The 24,230-nt window shown below is 38.3% G+C and overlaps 1 protein-coding gene, 1 long non-coding RNA gene and 1 pseudogene across 3 annotated transcripts; all 3 read left to right on the top strand.

Moving 5' to 3' along the window:
• Positions 1–12,820: 12,820 nt before the first annotated feature.
• Positions 12,821–23,889, top strand: LOC145790387 (uncharacterized; annotated as a pseudogene).
• On the top strand, positions 17,336–19,560 carry LOC145791104 (uncharacterized). Its single transcript, XM_082870995.1, has 4 exons — positions 17,336–17,773; positions 17,977–18,111; positions 19,125–19,180; positions 19,357–19,560. Exons 2-4 carry the CDS (start codon positions 18,025–18,027, stop codon positions 19,553–19,555), a joined length of 342 nt encoding a protein of 113 aa, XP_082727121.1. The 5' UTR covers positions 17,336–17,773; positions 17,977–18,024; the 3' UTR covers positions 19,556–19,560.
• Positions 19,665–23,015, top strand: LOC145791105 (uncharacterized). Of its 2 annotated transcripts, none has more exons than XR_014330762.1 (3): positions 19,665–20,109; positions 20,872–20,982; positions 22,579–23,015. It is a non-coding gene; the product is annotated as an uncharacterized LOC145791105 (long non-coding RNA). The 2 variants fall into 2 exon arrangements; XR_014330763.1 differs by lacking the exon at positions 22,579–23,015 and adding an exon at positions 21,605–21,974 and having other exon boundaries at positions 20,872–21,443.
• Positions 23,890–24,230: the final 341 nt, after the last annotated feature.

Here is a 24,230-nt window from a genome sequence, read left to right as displayed (position 1 = left end):
AAAAAGATGTTCAAAATATTGCTAGTAAACATATTTTTGCTCGATGAAAATCCATTTGAAGTATTTTTTATTTTGATATTGAATATATTCCTGATAATCAAAATTCTATCCCTGATTTCCTTACCCAAGAATTTTTACAGGGGGGATAGTTCATCATGCCTACTCCTTATTGTTCTACACACAGATTACAAGTCACAAGATATCGCAAAACTATTCGATATTATAAGATTAAAATATCATATTTAAAGTCACTACAAAATGACCCTTACTTTCATTAAGACCCTTACCTTCAGTTCAATCAGATTAGAAGTTATCGTAATTTCATTGCACATTACACTAATCTAGTTAACTTTCATATGGATAGATTAGATGTCCTCAGTGGATACTAATCTACTTCTATCATTTTTCTTATAGATGTCAAGCCACAAACCTACTACAAAACCTCTTGCCATTGTGTCATCCAGTCAACCCATTGTTGCATCTCCAATTGATATAGTCAACCGATACCAAATTCTTGGTAATATTCCTAAACCTAGTTACACTTCGGCTCTGGCTTCAGACCCTTTTGTCTGCCAGTCAATTACGCCAATGCCTCCTAACAACTCTACCCCAACAACAGATTATGTTCTTAAACAGTCATTCAATCTTTTTTACAAAGAACCAATCCACAAAAATATCCACAATGTCCTTGAATTAGTCAAATCGTATTTCCCTAATGGATGGCATTTCATTCCTTCTTATCCCAATAAGTGAATAACCTTTTATAAGGATATTCTTTTCTATCATAAGTCAATCATCATTAAACCTATCTATGATCGAGTCCAGACTAGTAAAATCATATATCATTCCTTGTACATTCATAATATTGTTTCCATAGAAGATTGGGGTGTCCCTTTTCAGCTACATGACCTTCCCAACCATGATATGCAATATAGTTATTATGATCACATTGATGCTTAGTTCAAAATTCTCCTAGATCAAAATGAGTCATATAGTCATTCTTGGTTTTTCTCATTTGACCACAAATTCAAATCAGATTTTCCTTCTTAGTTCCTGAGATGGTGGTCACAGCATGTTGCCATGCCAGAAATCATCCCTTCTGAGTTAATAGAACAAGTCAATTACTTCTCTTCCATTTACAAGCTCAGCCAGCATAAAAGTCATTTTCCTTGGTTACTCCATTTCATGGCCAAATATAAAGTCCCTTAGATTTTTAAATGGCAATACAATCTATCCAATAGCATAGTCAGTCGACAACATTTTGTTAAATGGTGGGATGCATTCAAAGCCCATCGTATTATTGAACAAGTCCAGCAGGAATTTCTAGTTAACATTCATGTCCCAACTCCTGCAATGGTTAAGTCTCAGCAAAACCCAAATCCTTCAGTCACACAAGGAAGCCCATTTCCTCTCACTACAGTCAGGCTTGGAAGCCCATCAACCAGCATTGAACCTTCCAAATCCAAGTCATCCAAGGCCAAGCCCAAAGCAAAGCCCAAGTCAACCTCTAGTGATGAATTCATCCAAATGGCCAAATTATTGATGGCCCAAGCAAAGTCACAAATTGAAGATGAAGCCTCGGATGATTTAGCCTCCTCTGAAGCCTCAACCAGTCATGATCCATATGGTCCACAATTCCAAGATGCTCAAGAACCATATGCCTAAAAAGGTCATTGGATTCCATATATGTACATCAACTTCAGTCACTGATCTTACTTTGAGAAAAAATGCTGATATATATATATATATATATAACTGTGCAGTCACATTCCCTCACTATAAGTAAAAAAAAAAAAGAGTAAAAAAGTTCTCGGTCACAGAAAGATGCTCTCAGCACCCATGTACCTCTTATTTTCAAGCTTTTCAGAAGTCACAAGTTTCACAGAATTTTCTAAGTTTTGAAGTCACAAGCCTCACAGCTCCAGTCATAGGCCTCATAGTTCCAAGTTCACAAGCTTAACAGTTATCCACTTTGCCTATAAAAGAAGCTCCTCAATCAAGGCCAATTCAGAGTGGGAAAGAGTTCACAATTTTCTTTCGCAAATTCTCTCAGTTTCTGTAAAATTTTTAGTTTGCTGTTTTAAAATTCAGTTTTAATGGATGCAAGTAGAAGCTGTATTTTTCAGTTACTTCTAGTAAACAATTCTGTATTTTCTGATTACTTCCAGTAAACGATTGTAAGTTAATTTAAACAATTGTAAGTTTTATTTCAGCTTATATGTTCTTATTTAAAATATTCTATCTATTTTATTTTATTTTAGTTCATTTACTTTAGTTTATTTATTTAAATTTTATATATATATATATATATATATATTAACCCATGTTGGTTCTTCGTTTTGTCATTGTAGTTTCTTCAAATAGTTGCACTTTCCAAGTTACATTTTTTCTTCTTAAAAAAAGAAGAAGAAAAAAACAGTTCATATATAAATATATAAAACGAAACAAGTATATAACAAAATTGTGATTTGTTAATGTAAGAATTCTAGTGAATTAAATGGACTCATGTTAGGTTTAAGCTAAGATTGGTGAATTGAAGCTCAATACATACATGCATGTGTAATTCATAGCACTTGAGTTGTCCTTCTAAGGAATCCATGCATGCATGCACAAATTTCCATGTTTTGAGTTGGAATTCTAAGATTTCTTCCATGCATGTGTCAATTTCACTCATATTATAGCCATTCAACTTATTTTCCATCAAATTATTAAGTTTGGTTATGTTTTGGAATGTTTGAATTCAAAGAGGTTCTTGCATGTTGAATTAATAGCATATTCATAAAGTCCATGTTGATTTTGCACAAATTGGTTTACTCTTGGGGCATGATTTCTTGAAATAATTCTTCAAACATGTTGTTCTATGAGTTATTAAGTATTTTCCAAAGATTTGGCCCAGAAAAATGAGTTTTGGATGGTTGAAGGTCGAATTTCATGTTTGGAGGTCAATTTGGATTTTCAAGAAATTTGACCCACGCTCGAGCGGGGACTTTCACGCTCGAGCGTGAAGCCTGAGTACATGCACTTCCGCTCGAGCGGCGAGAGTGACACTCGAGCGTGAAATGCGTATACCCAGAAGTTTGTGTGTTTCACAGTCCGCTCGAGCGGGGGAAAACATGCTCGAGCGAGGGTCTGTGTCACACGCTCAAGCGGGGGTCGAGCGCCCGTCGAGTGTGAATTTCATGCATCCAGCACTTTTTCATTAGTTTGCAGTCCGCTCAAGAGTTGAAGTACACTCTCGAACGGAGATCCATTTTCTGCATGTCCACTCGAGCGGGGAAAGCCACGCTCGAGTGTGGACCTTATCTTCAGCAAAATTTGTGAAATGGTTTTTAAGGCATTTTTGCATCCTCATTCCATCCTAGGCATTCCTAGGCCATGTTTAAGACCCCATAATAAGGATAAGAGATTAGAAACACACTTAGAGTCAACGAAATAAGTTTTGTACAATTAGAACGTGTGTTTCAAGTTTGTATCTGTTATGTGTTATGTAGGTCACGTGTCGCGTCCTGTCTGACTAACCTGCTCCGTCTGTTTGTCTCGAGGCCAACTGTGAGTAATAATCTAGTAAAGTTATGTTCAACTGTATCTATTTTCTATGTGATAAAACAAGATCTGTTTTTCGAAATGATATATTCTGTACAATAAATGATTGTTTAATTTCTTATATATATTCGTGACATCCTTAGCATCATGTGATATCTGTTAGCTGTTACCCGGTATCGGAGATTCCTTTATGGAACTTATTTTCGTCTGCATTCTGTTACCCGTACCGAAGGCCCTGTCACGGAGGCTCAGCTTCTGTTCTGTTCTGTTACCCGGATCCAGAGGTTCCTTTATGGAACTGGTTATTCGTAACCCACATGTATACGTTATGTTCTATTCTATTCTGTTAATGCTAATGGATGTATCACGTAAACTTAATCATGACTTATGATTTCTGACTGTATATGATCTGGATAAACTATGATTTTGATATGAAACTGAATTATGATTTCTGAATCTATGCGAACTCATTCATTGAAACCCTTTACTCTGTTATTATTCACTGGGCTTTCGCTCACAGTTTATATTATGTATATAGGTGAGCCAGGACATGACCAGGGCCCGAGTTGATGGCTTCTGTTCTATTTTTGTTAGCCAACTGTTATGCCTCCCGAGGAGGTTCCGAACGAAGCCTAAAGCCATGGCTATTTTTTTTTTTTTTTGTATTCATGCTAGTCTTGTGTATGTTCTGTAAAGTCAGGTCTTGGGAAGTACAATCCGTGAATACCTTGTAAATATTGTGTATCTGGACTGGCATGTTTATGTATATATATATATAAGTTTTGAAATGTTCTGTCCCATGTACGTTATCACAGCTTATTGGACCTTGACTATTTTGTATTATTGCTTCCGTAGCCCCTCATTACTTGCTAATCTATTCAGAGGCCTTTGGTAATCCACGGATTACTGGCCGGTTACGGTGCTAAACCTACAGGGACGGGTTTAGGTCATGACAAGATGTTGCACCATCTCTAGGTCATCTTCAGTAAAGGACACCACTGGTCCCTAGCACTCGTCTGCCCTAGGTTTTTTCTGCTGGACCTGGTACACATTCTTCAAGTGTTTTACCTTCTGAGTCTCCTCACGTATTTCATTCTCATTGACCTTCGAGTGAATCACATTGATCACTCGAGGTCTGTTTGCCTACGGTTGTGGCGCTGGAGGAGGCGGTGTTGCCGGTGCCTGAGGTAGTCTTGCTTGCTCTTTCCTTGTCCTGGCCTTGTCTACAAGGTCCCTTAAATGACCTTGTCTTACCAGGTCTTCCAGATGTGCCTTCAGGGCTCTGCACCCCTGAGTCAGATGTCCATCTTCATTATAGTAAGCACAGTGTTTGCCAAGGCTTCTTCCCATAAATTCGTCCGGAACCCTTATTGGTGCTCTGTAATAGGATTGATTTCGAATTTTCTCCAAGACTTTGTAAACCGGGATTCGAAATACGGTTGTGATTGCCTGCGCAGCCCTTAATCCTATCTCTTGCTTGTTGTACCCAGTGTTAGCTAGGCCTTGCTTCGGCGAGCCGTTTCTTTTCTCTTGTTTCAACGCCTTTGTCCCCGATATGTCTTCCTCGACCCTCACATACTTTTCAATTCTGGCCATGAGTTCCTCCATACTTTTTGGCAGTGTCTTTGCCAATGATTTTCGAAGTAGACAATCATCGTTCATGCTGTTCTTAAAAGACACGACCGCCACCTCTTGGTTGCACCCTAGTATTCGGTTGAACACCTCATAGTACCTCTTGGCATAGGCCCTAAGGCTTTCATCCTCACTGATTCTCAGAGCCATCAAGGAGTCCACCCTTAATGGCTGTAGTTTGTTTATCACAAACCTAGCCACAAACATCTTGGCCAGGCCTTCCCAGCTTTTCATAGTTCCTTTCAGCAACTTGTGAAACTAGTCCGATGCAATTTTCTCGAAGGACGAGGGCAACACCTTGCAAAACAACGACTCGTTCCCGGTATTAGTGCCATTGAGTTCAGGTACAAGTCGACGTGAAAGTTGGGGTCCAACATATCGTCATATATTTGGAATATCGACATATGGAACCTTTTCGGGGCCTCAAATTTGTCCAACTCTACTGAGAATGGTGTTCTCGGCTTGACCGGAGAGATTACCTCGGCATCTTCTCGCTTCCTCTGGAGGTAATCCCTCAGATCCTCCTTGGTCCATCCAGGAGCTCGGCTATCACCGGATTTTAGCCTCTTTGGTGCGCTACTTCCAGTGTCATTGTGAGTCCTTTTGGTGTCGAAATAGAGTTCCTTTGCCTGAACATCCCGATGTTCTTTGGTGCAGGCTTCTTTGGTTCGACATGTCTTCTGGGATTCTCTCCTCATTGATTCTTCATGCCCGACCTCCCGCGAAGGCCGGTGAAAATGTCCCTTAATCATGTCGTGCTGAGGGACTGCAGGAACTGTTTTCTGTCCCCCTTTTCGGGCATCTTTCTTGGCCGCTAGAATTGGCGTATCTTGTAACGGGAATGGTGGCTGTATGACGTTGTTCTACACTACGAAATTGACGACCATTTGCAGTTCTGCCAATTTGTTCGCCATTCCCTTCATCTCGCTGTCTGTCACTCCCTAAACTTGCCTCTAAAAGTTTGGGCATGACTTATTCAGAAACGGATATTTAACCTGGTATACATAACATACGGGGCCTTGTCAGAAGCACTAACTATAAAAACAACAATGAGGCAAACAACTCCATTGAGCTACTAACACCATGCCAGGATCACATACAGCAGAATAAGTGGATAAAGTCAAAAAATATCCCTTAGCTGTAGTTATACACATACACATACACAGTCCTAGCCCAGCCCTAAAATCGGGCGTATACAAAACCATTGAAGTTATATACATTCAACCTTAGATGGGCAATCAAAAAGTAGGCCAATCATCTTAATAACTTCACAAATAAGTGGCCTCGTAAAGTGCCTCGACACACGAAGGTTGACAAAAGAAAACGGGTGTCATGGCTAGGACTGACCACCTGGTTGGTTACCTACAGAAACAGACATAACACAGAGTAAGCCAGGCTTAGTGAATAGTAATACATAAATAAAACAATGCTTAACTTGAAACATAATAGATCAATGCATATGAAAGCGCACACATAGTTAGTCTGATTCTGTACTAATTTCATAACGGCCTTAAGCCCAGTCTTGAAACATAACAGCTTGAAACATAATGTCTTGAAACATAATGGCTGTAAGCCCTTGAATAGAGTGGCATAAAGCCCTTGAACATTGCGGCGCGAAGCCCTTAAACATAGTGGCACGAAGCCCTTAAATAGATTGGCATTACGCCCTTGGATAATTTGGCACTAAGCCCTTGGACATACTCATATGAACTCAAGAGGTGCCTCACACGGATTCTAGAGGTGACTCACATCGTAGCACTTAGTCCCGTGTAGCACTTTGTTTCATATCATAACAACTTATATGAAATGGCCATAGGCCCCGAGTCTTACAAACACTTAGAGTCATGTGAAAGTATTTCATTCTTTCCTTTATTTCTTTTCATGCTTGGCTTCATTCACATAGTTACATACATAATAGTCATGCGTTAATAGAATGCTAATGACAATCATTAACTATATGTGACGCGCACTACTACTCACAGTGTCGTGATGACGTGCTTGTTCCTCCCGGAGTGTGCCCTGCACACATTCAAAACTTACAATTTAGTTCATCTTTCATATGAAATTACTTTCTGTTTCGCTTTACTTCGAAGGAATTTATAAATATCGAAAAGGCATCAAATATATATTCAGACAATATTAGAGGGTCCTACACGAAAAACGGAGCAACCCATGTTTTTTAGCATGGGCCGCACGTGCGGCTGTGAGCCCCGCACGTGCGGCAAGCTCCCCCGCACGTGCGGCAAATTCCTCCGCACGTGCCTTTTAGGCAGGACCCAACCCCAAAATTCCTCATTCTTCCGCACGTGCGGCCACAACCCCCGCACGTGCGGCAATTCTGCATTTTTCAGTCCGAATTTCTTACATGGTTCAACTCTTGGTACATATTAAAGAGGTCTAAAATAGATCATTCATTTGCTAATTCATGGTTCAAAAAGCATGTAAGTAAGAGATACAACTATGAAATTCAACTCAAGGTGATTTAAGACAACTTGAAATTCAAAAACATAATTCCATTCCTTGAGGTTCTTTACTACACACACGTATAACATAGCTACACAAGGTCATGATCTTAAGCATGTATACAAACTTGATAATTAAGGAGACAAGATGTATTTTCTTACTAGATGGTTCAAGTTAGATTAACACACTCAAGTGGTGAGATTATCTTATCCATCATTCAACATCTACACTCAAAATCTCCATTACAACTCTAGATCATACAACAACATCAAGGCATTTCTACCTCAAATGAAAGAAGAGGGTTGAACTAGGGAATTTAAACTTACCTTGAGCTTCAATCTTTTTCAATTCCTCCTTGATCCTATCCTCTTCCCCCCTTCTCTCTCAGGGAATATTTTGAACTAAACATTCATGAGTCAAATGGTTCAAGAACCCATATACATATCTATACATATCTATAAGACATGAATAAGACAAAACTCAATCGTTTAATCATCCGAAATTGAAATTTCACAGAAACGCTTAATATTACCCAAAAATTATGCTGATCACATATATGAACTCAATTTCAAATACTTAAGCCCCCAAGGCTTCTAATTTCTGATTCAAACTTTATAGTTGCAACAGATACTTTTCTTATTAAACAGATAGGCATCCTTACACATGGGGTTCACTTACTTAACCTTAATTTCTCATAGGATTTCACAATAAGCATTCCAAAAGCACAAAACAGGGACTGAACATATATCAAAAATCAGAAAACATGTACGAGGGTCGGGTTATTACACTCTTCCCCCCTTAAATAAGTTTGGTCCCTCAAACTTATTTTACCTTAGGGTAGAAACAGATGCGGATACTGGTGTTGCATTTCCTCTTCTCTTTCCCAAGTTGCGTCGGTTCCATAGTGTTCTTGCTACTCAATTTTTACCATTAGAATTTCTCGGTTTCGTAACTGTTTCACTTGCTAGTCCAGAATTCGAATTGGTTTTTCCTTGTAATTTAACTTGTCATCTAGCTCAATTTGGTGATAAACAATAACATGAGATAGATCTGCAAGATACCCGCGAAGCATAGAGACATGAAACATGTTATGTACTTGACTCATATTTGGTAGAAGGGCAACCCGGTAAGCCACCGGACCCACTCTTTCCAAAATTTGGAAGGGACCAACATAACGGGGTGTTAACTTACCCCTTTTTCCGAATCTTGGATGTCCTTTCATCGGAGTTACCTTCACAAAGACATGACCATCCACTTCAAATTCCAAATACCTTCGTCGGTTATCCGCATAACTTTTCTATCTACTTTGTGCAGTTTTCAATCTTTCCCGAATAAGTTTAACCTTTTCAGTGGTCAACTGAACAATTTCAGGTCCGAGTAAGGATTTCTCCCCAACTTCAGCCCAACACACGGGAGAACGACACGGTCTTCCATACAGAGCTTCATAAGGTGCCATTTCAATACTTGAGTGGTAACTATTGTTGTATGCGAACTCTACCAACGGTAGATGTGTTTCCCAACTTTCTTGAAAATCTAAAACACACATTCGGAGCATATCTTCCAACGTTTGTATCGTTCTCTCAAATTGACCGTCAGTCTGAGGATGGAAAGTTGTGCTGAACTTTAATTTTGTACCCATGGCTTCTTGTAAACTTTGCCAGAATCTGGAAACAAACTTCGGATCCCTATCTGACACAATTGAGACCGGAACACCATGAAGCCTCACAATTTCATTCACATAAATTACCGCCAGTTTATCTGCATTATACTGAGTCTTTACTGGTAGGAAGTGAGCGGACTTAGTTAATCGGTCTACAATGACCCATATTGAATTCATACCTCGAGGAGTCCGTGGTAACCCCACAACGAAATCCATGATCAAATGTTCCCACTTCCATTCTGGGATTGGAAGGGGCTGTAGCAACCCTGCTGGCCTCTGATGCTCTGCTTTTACTTGCTGGCATTGCAAACATTTCGAGACGAACTCCGTGATCTCCTTCTTCATACTTGGCCATCAAAAATTTTGTTTCAAATCTCAGTACATTTTGGTACTCCCTGGATGCATTGAAAATCTTGAGGTATGTGCTTCTTCCATCAGTTTTTGCTTAAGGTTCAACATATTGGGGACACATACTCAGTTTTGAAATTTGAGCACCGTATCTACCAAACTAAATCTCGGTTTCGACTTGGTTCCTAACTCATCACATATCTTCCTTAGAGTTTCATCTTCCATCTAATGCAATTTAATTTCCTCAAATAAGGTTGGTTGGGCCATTACTGCTGCCATTAAAGCTCCCTGTCCATGTAATACGAGGTCCACTTCCATTTTAGCCAATTCATCTGCTAATTCTTTTTGCCCTGTAACCAAATTTGTTAAAGTCCCCATACTTTTTCGACTAAGCGCATCCGCAACTGTGTTGGCTTTGCCAGAATGGTAATGGATTTGCAAATCATAATCTTTAATAAGTTCCAACCACCGTCGCTGCCGCATATTCAACTCTTTTTGAGTAAAAAGGTATTTGAGACTTTTATGGTCAGTGTACACTTCGCAAGTAATGCCATACAGATAGTGTCTTCATATCTTTAAAGCAAAGACTACTGCTGTTAACTCAAGATCATGCGTAGGATAATTCTTCTCATGGGGTTTCAATTGACAAGAAGCATAAGCGATAACTCTGCCATTTTGCATAAGTACACAACCAAGTCCTTTATGGGAAGCATCACTGTAGATTACAAACCCTTCAGTACCGGATGGTAAGGCTAGCAGTGGTGCTGTAGTCAATCTTATCTTCAATTCTTGGAAAGCAAATTCCCGCTCTTCTGACCGTTCAAATGCAACTCCCTTTCGAGTCAGTTGTGTAAACGGCACAACAATTTTGGAAAAATCTTGAACAAACCACCTGTAATAGCCGGCTAACCCCATAAAACTACGCACTTCAATCACATTCGTGGGAGTTGGCCAATTCACGATCGCCTCAATCTTGTGTGGATCAACAGAAACTCCTTCCTTTGTGATAACATGCCCCAAAAAATGCCACCTCTAGTAGCTAGAATTCACATTTCTTTAGCTTTGCATACAATTTATTTTCCCAGAGGGTTTGAAGGATCAAGAGAAGATGATTCTCGTGAGCTTCTGCATTGTCTGAATAAATTAGAATATCATCAATAAAGGCCACCACAAATTCATCCAAATAGGGCTTAAAGACGCAGTTCATCAAATCCATAAAGGCTGCTAGGGCGTTAGTCACTTCAAAGGGCATAACCAGAAATTCATAATGACCATATCGGGTTCGAAAAGCTGTCTTCTCGACATCATCAGCTTTGACCTTTAATTGATGGTATCCGGACCGTAGATCGATTTTGGAAAAGACTTGTGCCCCATGAAGCTGGTCAAATAAATCATCGATCCTTGGCAATGGATACTTATTCTTGATTGTTACCTCATTAAGTTCTCCATAATCGATACAAAGCCGGAGTGTTCCATCCTTCTTTTTCACTAACAAAACTGGTGCTCCCCACGGAGACACACTTGGACGGATGAATCCTTTGTCCACCAAATCTTGCAATTGAATTTTCAATTCCTTCATCTCGACTGGTGACATTCTATACGGAGTCTTAGAAATGGGTTGAGTTCCCGGTGCTACGTCAATTGTAAACTCAATTTCACGATCTATTAACTGCCTTGGTAACTATTCTGGAAAGACATCCGGAAATTCACAAACAACTGGGATCATGTTGGTATTCCCATTCACCACTTGCCCCTCCAAAACACTACATAAATACCCCCAACACCCTTTCTGAATTAATTTACAAGCCCTTGCTGTAGAGATCAAATAAGGTGGAGAAGTCACTTCCTGCCCCTGAACCTTAGACTCTGATTGACCCGGAGGGTGAAAACTAATTTGCTTAGTCAGACAGTCTATAGTTGCACCATATTCACTCAACCAGTCCATTCCCAAAACAATATCAAAATACATCATGTCGAGAGGTAACAGGTTAGCATATACCCGAATATCTCCAAGGTGGAGTTCACAAGCGACATATACAGAGGTACAGATCATAGAATCCCCCAAAGGTGAGGATACACATAGCATATAGGATAATACCTCCTCAGATTTCTCTAAATTAGGAGCAAATAGTTTTGACACAAAAGAATGGGTAGAGCCAGAATCAAATAATACACAAGCAGAATGACCGTGAACCATAAATATACCTGACACCACCGTTGCCGTATTCTGCACATCACCCGGAACTAATGCAAACACCCTGCCTTATATCACGGTATCTTTATTGTTAGTCAGTTTGGCTGGTGCCTTGGTGTTGGTAGTTGGTGCAGACCCCGCTGAACTGGTAGTAGTCTTGTTGCCATTTTGTTGCTGCTTCCTCTGAGGGCAATCCCTTATCACATGACCCATTTTTTCACACTGAAAGCAGGCTCTAGACTTCCGATAGCATATTCCCCGATGCTTCTTTCCACACTCCACACATACAGGAATTGGATCCTGACTAGGGGTAGAAGCATTTGAAGTCCCTGAATTTTGCTTCTTGTTTGGTGGAGTAATTGACCCCTTTGACCATTGGTTGTTTTGTCTTTTCCCCTTCCATTCAGAAATTCGATATTGTGCAGCAATATTTCCTTCCATTATGACGGCCCTCTCCAACACATCTACATAGGTAGGCAACTTTAACATATTGACTCGGTCCATAATAGCACCCCGTAATCCCCCTTCAAATTTTCGTGCCTTCCTATAATCCGTGTCTACCATATGAGGCGCGAACCGGGCTAGCTCTACAAATTGGGCTTCATATTCAACAACAATCTTGTTCCCTTGTCTGAGAGTTTCAAATTCATTCACCTTCTTATCTCGCATACTTTGAGGGAAATATTTATCATAAAACAATTTCAAGAACCTGTCCCATGTCAATCCTTGATGTATAGTTCTCGTAAGCATCCACCATCTCCGTGCCTCGTTCTCAAGGGTAAAGGTGGCCAGTTATACCTTTTGAGCTTCGGTGCAAGGGAACACTTCAAATAATTTCTCTATTCCCAATACCCATGCTTCTGCTTTCATTGGCTCTATTCCTCCTTTGAAGGATGGCGGTTTCATCTTTTTAAACTCCTTAGTAAGGGTAATGGTCCGGTCTTCAGCATGGAAATCTTGTACTACCGGTGGAGGTACCTATGGCGGTGGCGGTTATTGTTAAGGCTATTGCTGTTGTTGCCGTAGGGTTTTCACCATTTCCATAATCATTCTCTCCATCCTATCCAACCGTGCAAAAGTAGTATCTTCCGCATCTTCTATCCTTGTCCTCACCATAGCCTACACAACAATTAATTATATACAATAGACATAATTTAAAATTGTTAGCATTATCAAAGTTCATATAACGTTTCCATCGATCGCTTCTATACTTTCAGGGTGTCATGCATGATGCCTAAATCTTTTCTAGACACCCTAAAACTCAATGGATCCGTGTGTGAGATAGCAACTCGTGCTCTGATACCACTTGTCACTCCCTAAACTTGCCCCTAAAAGTTTGGGCATGACTTATTCAGAAACGGACATTTAATCTGGTATACATAACATACGGGGCCTTGTCGGAAGCACTAACTATAAAAACAACAATGAGACAAACAACTCCATTGAGCTACTAACACCATGCCAAGATCACATACAGCAGAATAAGCAGATAAAGTCCAAAAATATCCTTTAGCTGTAGTTATACACATACACATATACAATCCCAGCCCAGCCCTAAAATTGGGCGTATACAAAACCATTGAAGTTATATACATTCAACCTTAGATGGGCAATCAAAAAGTAGGCCAATCATCTTAACAACATCACAAATAAGTGGCCTCGTAAAGTGCCTCGGCACACGAAGGTTGACAAAAGAAAACGGGTGTCATGGCTAGAACTGACCACCTGGTTGGTTACCTACAGAAACAGACATAACACAGAGTAAACCAGGCTCAGTGAATAATAATACTTAAATAAAACAATGCTTAACTTGAAACATAATAGATCAATGCATATGAAAGCGCACACATAGTTAGTCTGATTCTGTACTAATTTCATAACGGCCTTAAGCCCAGTCTTGAAACATAACGGCTTGAAACATAATGTCTTGAAACATAATGGCTGTAAGCCCTTGAATAGAGTGGCATAAAGCCCTTGAACATTGCGGCAGGAAGCCCTTAAACATAGTGGCATGAAGCCCTTAAATAGATTGGCATTACGCCCTTGGATAATTTGGCACTAAGCCCTTGGACATACTCATATGAACTCAAGAGGTGCCTCACACGGATTCTAGAGGTGACTCACATCGTAGCACTTAGTCCCGTGTAGTACTTTGTTTCATATCATAACAACTTATACGGAATGGCCATAGGCCCCGAGTCTTACAAACACTTAGAGTCATGTGAAAGTATTTCATTCTTTCCTTTATTTCTTTTCATGCTTGGCTTCATTCACATAGTTACATACATAATAGTCATGCATTAATAGAATGTTAATGACAATCATTAGCTATATGTGAAGCGCACTACTACTCACAGTGTTGTGATGACGTGCTTGTTCCTCCCGGAGTGTGCCCTGCACACATTCAAAACTTACAATTTAGTTCATCTTTTATATCAAATTACTTTCTGTTTCGCTTTACTTCGAAGGAATTTATAAATATTGAAAAGGCATCAAATATATATCCGGACAATATTAGAGGGTCCTACACAAAAAACGGAGCAACCCATGTTTTTCAGCATGGGCCGCACGTGCAGCTGTGAGCCTTGCACGTGCGGCAAACTCCCCCGCACGTACGGCAAATTCCTCTGCACGTGCCTTTTAAGCAGAACCCAACCCCAAAATTCCTCATTCTTCCGCACGTGTGGCCAGAACCCCCGTACGTGCGGTGATTGGCCCCGCATGTGCGACCATAGCTCCCGCACGTGTGGCAATTCTGCATTTTTCAGTCCGAATTTCTTACATGGTTCAACTCTTGGTGCATATTAAAGAGGTCTAAAATAGATCATTCATTTGCTAATTCATGGTTCAAAAAGCATGTAAGTAAGAGATACAACTATGAAATTCAACTCAAGGTGATTTAAGACAACTTGAAATTCAAAAACATAATTCCATTCCTTGAGGTTCTTTACTACACACACGTATAACATAGCTACACAAGGTCATGATCTTAAGCATGTATACAAACTTGATAATTCAGGAGACAAGATGTATTTTCTTACTAGATGGTTCAAATTAGATTAACACACTCAAGTGGTGAGATTATCTTATCCATCATTCAACATCTACACTCAAAATCTCCATTACAACTCTAGATCATACAACAACATCAAGGCATTTCTACCTCAAATGAAAGAAGAGGGTTGAACTAGGGAATTTAAACTTACCTTAAGCTTCAATATTTTTCAATTCCTCCTTGATCCTATCCTCTTCCCCCCTTCACTCTTAGGGAATATTTTGAACTAAACATTCATGAGTCAAATGGTTCAAGAACCCATATACATATCTATACATATCTATAAGACATGAATAAGACAAAACTCAATCGTTTAATCATCCAAAATTGAAATTTCACAGAAACGCTTAATATTACCCAAAAATTATGTTGATCACATATATGAACTCAATTTCAGATACTTAAGCCCCTACGGCCTCTAATTTCTGATTCAAACTTTATAGTTGCAACAGATACTTTTCTTATTAAACAGATAGGCATCCTTACACATGGGGTTCACTTACTTAACCTTAATTTCTCATAGGATTTCACAATAAGCATTCCAAAAGCACAAAACAAGGACTGAACATATATCAGAAATCAGAAAACATGTACGAGGGTCGGGTTATTACACCGTCCCTCCGCAGGCATCTATCTTTCCATACCTAGAGGTCGTCCTCGTTATAATATTCGCTTCCGTCTGATTTCTTTGGTACGTCGCCTTCTTGGCCGATGTCTTTCTCTCTGGGATTCTGATCCCGAGTTTCCTTGTTGCAATTATCTTCCTCGACGTCAAGGTCAACATGTTTGCCACTTCCAGTAGGGATGTTGTCCCCAACCTTCTCTTTTTGTCCATCATTGGCCATCTATTCTCATTTCTTTCCCACAAACGGCGCCAAATTATGTGTGTCAATTTCCGACCACACTATCAAACAGGTACTCAGCTGAAGAACACCGGTGGAATAGATTAAGCTCGAACGACCTGTCACAAAAAGATAAGATTCCGGCGGTGGTTTGTCTACCCGGGGGCACTCCGACGATCAAGTCAGTTATCTCTCAAAGATAGCCAAAGTTTTTAACTCACTATTCAGAATATAAAAAACATACATTAGATCCACGAGGGTGCCTTACTTTTATAACCAACACTGACCTGATCCCTATAGAAGCCTAAATTCAATGGACTCTGGCTCAATGTCTATCCAAGACTCTCAAATAGATAAAAATAAACTCCCTAAGAGCTTTATCCTTATCCAGGCTGAAGTCCTTCCTCATTCTAGGACTCTTGAAACTTATCCGCTCATTTCAGATTCTGGTATCTCCGCAGATAACCTCAGCCTAGCCGAGATTACCTCGGCGTCAAGTCAAGGACACGTGGCACCTCAGCTGGTATTTCGGTGCCACCTTGGCCACGTGTTGCTATCCAAAAAATATGTCCACACAGTATGGGTATTTTGTCTAATTCATAGCCTGATTCACAATCGATACTATCAAATGGGCTATTATAAAAACTTTTTGCGATTAGTGATTTAAATATTTCATGACAACATGGCCTAATTTATCATATTGCTACACTGCGACCAATATTCAATTTGTGATACTTTAAAACCTTGAGATGTAGACATCAATTTCTAAAGGCTACTAGAATGTATATGATTTGTTTGCATTGATGAAATTTATTGCTAAGTTCATCTTAGTAGTATTGATTTCCTTCTACAGGGAAGCATATGCTTGTTTAAAGGAAGAAGGCACGGATACGAGTTGTTGCTGTAACTGCATCCAAGATGTCCAACCGAGACCGTTAGATCCCAATGACATATATCAACAATTTCATATCGTTCCTTACCATAGAGGTGGTCAATTTTATGCCAACTCAATTGCGCCAGATGGGATTCCTCCAAACTTCTTGAGAAGAAAAGGGTGCTGCATTCGTACTCAAACCCCCCAAAACTACCAACTTAGTGAAGCACTAGGCATCAACACTGCCCTCCGTGATCGCCTTCCATCATTCGATCTCCCATTATCCTACTAGAGTTCAGAAGCCATTGTTGTAGGGAAGTGGTATTGTCCTTTCATGTTTATCAAAGATGGAACATCGAGAGATCAGATGAAAAAGTCAATGTTTTATGAGATGACACTTGAGCAAAGATAGGAGCAAATATTCCTTGTGAAAATGGTTATAATCATGGAATGTTGTGTTTGTGGATGTTGCAGTCCAAACAAAAATAGTCACTGTAGGGGGCAGAGAAGCAGTGTGGGATGAGAATAGAGTGGCCGATGGGGTGATTTGGTTTACGAGCTTTGTTGGTGTAGGAGAAAAGTGAATATTGGGTTGAGCTCGCTAATTGTTGACAGAATGAAATGGGAGCAAGAGAGAGGAGGGTGGCTTGGCGGCCAAAAAAGGCAAGTTAGTGTGAACAAAACAGAGAATGTACGGATTGGTGTTGGTGGCACTACAGGAAAATGACGATTTAACGGCGTTTAATTAACGACGTTTTATTAAATGTCACTTTTTTGATAATTAACGGCGTTTTTTAAACGTCGCCTTTGTTGTTAGGTAAAACGGTACCGTTTTGTAAATAGAAGACGTTTAAAAAGCGCCTCCAAAACCCTGTCTCTCTTCACACCCTCTTCCCTGTCTCTCTTCACACCCTCTTCCATCTCCCTAAACTTTTATTTTGAAAACCTATTTTGAGCACCGCCGTCTCCTTCTTACTCACTCAAATCTCTCACTCACTCGTCTCTCTCTCTCTCTCGATTCTTCTTCGGTTCAGTCATTCTTCTTCGATTCTTCTTCAGTTCGGCGATCCATCTCGGGATTGCGATTTCGAAGTTCGATTTTGAGCATAGATCAGTGATTCATCTCCGTGGATTTGGAACTCTTCGTCTTCTTCAATCAGAGGTTAGTTGCTCTCCCTTTCTCTCACTCAAATCTCTCTCGATTCTTCTTCAGTTCGGTGATTATTCTTCAGTTCAGTGATTCATCTCAGATTGCGATTTCGAAGTTTGATTTTGAAATCTATTAACCTCAACAACCCCTTTCAATCCTCTTACCTCTTCGCTGCTTCTCAAACGATCACACTCTCACATATTATTATTACACAGACGAATCACTCATCGAAACCTCTCTATTCTCACGATTCAGCTCTCAAAATGAAGATTCCTTCAACTTTCTCTATCATCTTCTTCGCTTCGCTCTTGATTTTAACCCTACAAGCAAAAACCCTCGATCCCTACAAGGTACGCCTATATATATATTTCGTTTTTTTGTATATTTACGTGTATGTGTGTGTGCAAGTTCAATGTGTGTGTGTTTCGCTTCATCTATTCTATTGTTTTAATTGAATTGACGAATGATTTTGTGATGTAAGAAATTGTTGTGACTGGTCCAGCGATATATGACAATTGTTTTATAATTCAGTATTTTGTTTCCAAAGAATGGTTTAATTTTTTTTATCTTGGTGATGGATGATAAGCTTTTTGTAGAATTGATCGAGAAAGTTGCTCATAATTCACAAATTTTGGCTAGTTCTTGTGAAACAAAAAGGTTGTAGTGAAGACAATTTGAAATGGATATCAATTAATGAGAAAAGAATTATCAGATTGTTCACATGTTGTGGGTAAATGGATAAATAGAAGGATGACTTTAAACCCCAGGGGATTAGCCAATTGGCAAATTGAGCCAGGATAAGATCCCGAGAAAGCATAAATCACAATGATTTCGAATCCCATGAAACTGAATTTGGGCCACTCCAGCATCTGTTTCTGGTAATTAGTATGTATGTGTGGGACGGGAACTGCATGTACCCGGAGATTGGTTGGGGAAAAACCCTAGATACCCCTGTTACCAAAAAAGAAGAAGAAGATGACTTTTAGCTTTACATGAGTGTCATGATTCTTGAGGTTTTCAGACAGCCTAAAATGCAAAAACCTGAAGTAAACCTTTGGATTGTATTCAGCCAAGTTGTCCCAGAATGGTTATCTTAGATTTTGTTTAGTAATCTTTACTGTGGTGCTGGGAATGTCAGTGTGGTGGATGAAATCATCTCTATCTCATACTTGAATTGATTGCTCAAAAGTTGAAGTGAAATCTTTGTTTTATAATGAATAATCTACATTGTCTAAGTAGGGATTTAATATTGAGTGTTTCGTTAAAATGGTTGATAAATTTAGGTTCTTTCCCTCAGTGGTTTTTTTGGGGGGGCTAATTTTGTTGGCTTCTTCATTAATTTCTATTGACTATGTTGTTTCAGGTTCTTGGGGTTGAACGGAATGCAAGTCAACGCGAAATTCAAAAAGCTTTTCACAAGTATGTTTTCTCTATAAGATTATTCCTGTTATCCTATAATACTCAGCCTTTAATCATATTATGGTTTTGTAACATCATTTCTCATTTTCTTCTTCACATTGATTGACATTCTTTTTAAGCAAAATCTTCAATTTATTGTCTTATGTTTTGGAACTGATTTTTTTTAAACATATAAGTAAAAATGTTGGCTTGGATGGCTGTGCTGTGGTCAACTTGACATTGGATTGTTCAACCTCATGCTGGTCTATCCTTAGTCTTAATCTCGAAGGTCTAGCTTTGAGCACAATGGTCAGTGTGATGGCTGGGTTCAGCTTTGAAACTGGGCTCTACCCAAGTTGTAGCAAACTCGACACTGGTCAAATAGATCATATTTAAACCCAGAAATGTATGTTACTATCTAGACATATATTGTAAATGGATAAATTATTCAGATTGCGATTGCCAAAAAAGCCGACTGTTTTTTACTTTTTAGCTAAGACTTGAGAAGAAAAATTATATAGTGCTCTTGGGACAAATATATATGGTATCCTAATTTGTTTTACTAGATTAAAATAAGGGGGAATTACTTGACAGTGGGGTAGAGAAAAAAAAATTGCAAAAATATGAAAGGTGACTCTGTGGTAGGGTGCAAGCGAAAAACTGTGGAGGTGCGAACTTGCACCCCTCTATATTTGTGTATTTTCTTTTTATCTATCTAACTGTTAAGTAATTTCCCCTCTATATTTGGGTTGGGGAGCTTCAGGTTTATCCACACTTGATACTATTTGGTATTTACAATCCCAATTAGTTACATATGTTTAATGGTTGGTTTGTTACTTCTTTTTTTTTTTTCTTTTTTTTTTTTATCACTTTTTTGAATTTGCAGTCACTTCTGATACTAGGAAAAGGACAGTTCAATTGCTCTACTCCTGGTATACAAGCCGATCTTTGTAATGCTACAAATCCTGAATGCTCTCCTTATGAATTTATGCATCTCATTGACTGACTATTTTAACCCAGATCTAAACAATTCCATCTTAAACATACCAAGGTGGGAGGTATTCAAATGTTTGTATGCAGTTTATGAAATGTTCATTTTATTATATATACATTCAGAAAAGATCATTCACTCTAATTGAATGAACCTTGCAGAGGAAGTGTTAGGTTTTCACAACATTAGCTTCTCACTCATGTTTGTGTTTTTCAAGCCAATATTTTCACTTTGGCTTCATTTGCTGTTGTTCACATGAGGCAGTAGTAATGACTTGCGCTTCTGATCTGAGAGAAGATAGAAAAAAACTTCTAATGCTCCTCCTTTCAACATGGGAAAAGGGGAGTTTTACGTCGTCCGAGAATTGAACAGTTCATTTTTTTGTATGGGATTTGCATTCACACTACTTGATCCTCGATAAATAAACTAAAGGTCGGGCGATGACCGGAAAACTACCATTTTCTGTACAAAAATCAACAATGATGACCAACTGAAATTTCTAGTACATTTTTCTAAAGCACTTGCTTGTAGATTCATGTCGTGCTATTTGCTTCCCAATCGACGAATTGCCACATGTAAAAGCCAGCAGATTGCTTTAATTTGATGCCTTGTATACAATTCCATAAAGAAAAGTTGATTAACTGTATTTTTATTCCAGTATAAGCTTTTTCCTAATGATCTATCTATCTTCTATCTTAACAGTTGTGATTTTGCATTGTAGGACTTATATTGGCAGCAACAGGGCAGGTAGAAGCGTATCTTAGCAATCATCAGAATGGAAGTCTATAAGAAACTTGTCCAAGTCTCAATACATCGGCATTACTTATACAAGGTATTCCATTATCTTTTCTTTTTATTATTAATTTTTTTTGTAAGTTATTTTGTTACATGGAGGACCAAGGCCATAAACAGAAACTAACAGAGGAACCCTGTGACAAGACCTGATACAGCGAAGGATTCACCCTTTGAGTCGCATCATATTTAGCTAATAGTAACAAATCAGTCTGTAGTTTCCAGGGTAGGTTAGTTTTTGAGATGATAAGATTAGAGGAAACCTTGAATTCTAAAAATTTGTCATACTGTTCCTTTGATCCTATTGATTATGCTTTTTGGGCCCTGTTGGTTTAGATTTAGACTTCACACAGTCAGCTTTGGGGAGGCAGGAACAGACTTGAGCTGCATCATCTAGTTGAAAATGTAAGGAAGACAAAAAATTAAGACTGACTAAATGTTGATTGAACTATAATTTTTCAAGCAACATATGGACTAGATCTAATGGTGATGCTTATGGAGGTATTGTGATCATTCTAATGTTTAGTACCTGTGAATTGATTTTTAGGTCTGGAGATTTTTAATAAATTTTGCTGATGCGGCTTCTATCTTGTTGTCAATTGTGGCTTGATTTTGTATTTATTCATTCTGAAATACTTTTTATTCCTTTGTTTTACTTTCAGGCGTATGCTTGGGGCTTTGATATACGCAGCTGGCAGCGCCACTTAAATCCATTGACCTGGCCTGAGATATTGCGACAATTTGCTTTATCTGCTGGATTTGGGCCAAAATTGAAGAAAAGGAGCATTGAAAAAGCATATCTTCGTGATGAATTAAGGACAAGTTTTGGTATAATTCAGCAGAAGCATATATAAATTATTGCAAACAAATATTATATGAAGGCCTGTCACCAAGATCTGGAGGACTTGGCCAGCTCAAGATCAGCATGAATGTGAAGTCATCAGATTAATCTTACTCCCGTTTTTTGTGCTTGCATTCCTTGTCCTGAGCTTAGTACCTCCTCCTTTATGGGGTAGATTGACCTCACTTTTGTTTTCCTTACATTCCTTGGTAACTTATTAAATATCTCCTGCTACTTGATATATTCCCTTTATATACTGATCCAAAGCTTGGAAATTTACTGATGCAGAAATTCAAGTTCTGGTCTGTCCATAGCTTCCATACACGGTGTTGTACTTGCTTTGGCAGCTTGTGTTTTATCTGTTCCATATGATATGCCCAGGTATGTTCATGTCTAACATATACTAGGGCTGTGTTTGGATTTAGGATTAGGGTAGGGATTTGTGGTGGGAAAAAAAAAGGTGAAGGAAATATGAATGAAGTATAAACTAAAATTTTACTTTATTTCCCTGGTCTTAATGGAACAATTTTGACATTTAAAAAAAAAAAAAAATCTCCAGACCAAAAAATCAATTTCGGAAATATATGAATGAAGTATAAACTAATATTATCTATCTGCTGTGTTGTACTAGTATAAAAAATCTCCAGACCAAAAAAAATTTCCCTGGTCTTAATGGAACAATTTTGACATTTAAAAAATATGAATGAAGTATAAACTAATATTATCTATCTGCTGTGTTGATTTTTCTTGGCATGCTTATGAATTTTAAATGACATATTTTTCTCTTGTTTTTAGGTACATTGCTGTTGAATTTGCTTCAATATGGAAGGGTATGGGTTCTACAGTGGATCTATGTTTCAGAAGGGAACTTCCATTAAGGTGGTTGTATTTGGAAGAATTGCTTGTGCAAATAGCAACTCCCCTAGTATTTTGGATTTTGTTCAGACCAAAAATTGTTGTAAACACCCGATAGTTATCATGACAAGATTTTATTGACAATTTCACATAGTAAAGAATGGGGTGAATTTTGCTCTAGTAATTGTGCCACTGATGGTGGACTGCCTCAAGAGTATGACCTGTAGGATATATGTTATTCAGTAGAATACTCACGTCTATGTCTATTAATTGTTAAGCAAAAGGTAGCCCATCTGTTGTTTAGCTTGCAAGTATAATAGAATGTAAGTTACAGATCAGTTTGCTATGATATAGCCCATCTGTTGATTTTCCTATTCTGCAGTGTAATGATGTGTAATATGCTTGACTATTCCATTGCATCTGCATGTGCAAGCAAATGACTTAATCTATTTTTTCTTTTTATTTTTTTGTTTGATTTTGGTTCAGACACAATCATGTAATGTTTATTTAGTCAATATATTGAAGTAGCTGTAAAATTTTATTCATATTATTGTTATTTTTCAGCTTTATTACAGGTATGTTTTTTAGTTAAATATAACAGATTCAGAAATTTTTTTTTAAAAAAAAAAGAGTTATAACGGCGTTTTTTCAAAACGCCACTACAGTGCCAACGGACATTTTTTTAAAATAAAAAAATCTATCACGGCGTTTTAAAAACGTCGCTAAATATTGGATGATGTCATTTATCATTATTTATCGCATTTAGCGGCGTTTTTTAAAACGCCGCCTATATTAAATTTACGACGTTTTTAAAGCGTCATAAACTTATAGCGACGGCCGCGTCCTCGACGTTTGGTGATAAGCGTCACTAAAGGAATTAGCGGCGTTTTTCATACATATAGCGGCGTTTTTAAAACGCCGCTAAAAGTCATTTTCCCAGCAGTGTGGGTGGAGTAGGTTTGGTTGCTATGTGCTGGTTGAGAGGTTTGTGTTGAAAAGAATGGATAAAAGTGTGGTATTAACCTATGATTTCAAGCACACTCATGTGATTAGGAGCAAATGGGAATGAAAAGTGTTTGGAACTCTAAAAAACTTTAATTATCCTGATATTGTGTGTAGGTCCTATAGTTTGATTCTATACTTGTATTTGGATTGGGAATTAGAAAATGTATACTATTGGCACATTACTGGTCCAAAAAAATAAAATAAAATAAATTAAAAATAAAAAATAACTATTGGCACATTACTAAATTTATTATATTTTTTGCCTTTATGTTTTACTAATGAGGAAATATCATTTTGTCTTCCTAAACTATCACTCAAAAATCAATTTAACCATTATTCTTTTAATAATATCAATTTTGCACCTAAACTATTTGATTTTAAATCAATTTTACTTCTGTCATTAGCTGCCATTTATATCAAACAAAAATTGCTGACGTAACACCGAAATTTCATTTGAAATTTTATTTTACCTATCCAATTATGACTAAAATATCAATTAAACTCTCAAATTTCATTTTATTTAGGAGTGTAATTGATATTTTGGGAATAGTTTTGTAGTAAATAAAATTTCAAGTCAAGTTTCGGCG

The sequence above is a fragment of the Camellia sinensis genome, chromosome 5 (assembly GCF_055761805.1).
Source record: "Camellia sinensis isolate YWXY chromosome 5, ASM5576180v1, whole genome shotgun sequence".
Lineage (NCBI taxonomy): Eukaryota > Viridiplantae > Streptophyta > Magnoliopsida > Ericales > Theaceae > Camellia > Camellia sinensis.
This window is presented reverse-complemented; position numbering and strand designations above follow the sequence as displayed.

Excerpts from the sequence above, each read along its gene's own strand:
- LOC145791104 (XM_082870995.1), top strand. The coding sequence starts at position 18,025 with ATGAAGATTCCTTCAACTTTCTCTATCATCTTCTTCGCTTCGCTCTTG. Across the intron at positions 18,112-19,124 it reads AAACCCTCGATCCCTACAAG|GTTCTTGGGGTTGAACGGAA; the intron begins GTACGCCTATAT and ends ATGTTGTTTCAG. Across the intron at positions 19,181-19,356 it reads ATTCAAAAAGCTTTTCACAA|TAAAAATGTTGGCTTGGATG; the intron begins GTATGTTTTCTC and ends TAAACATATAAG.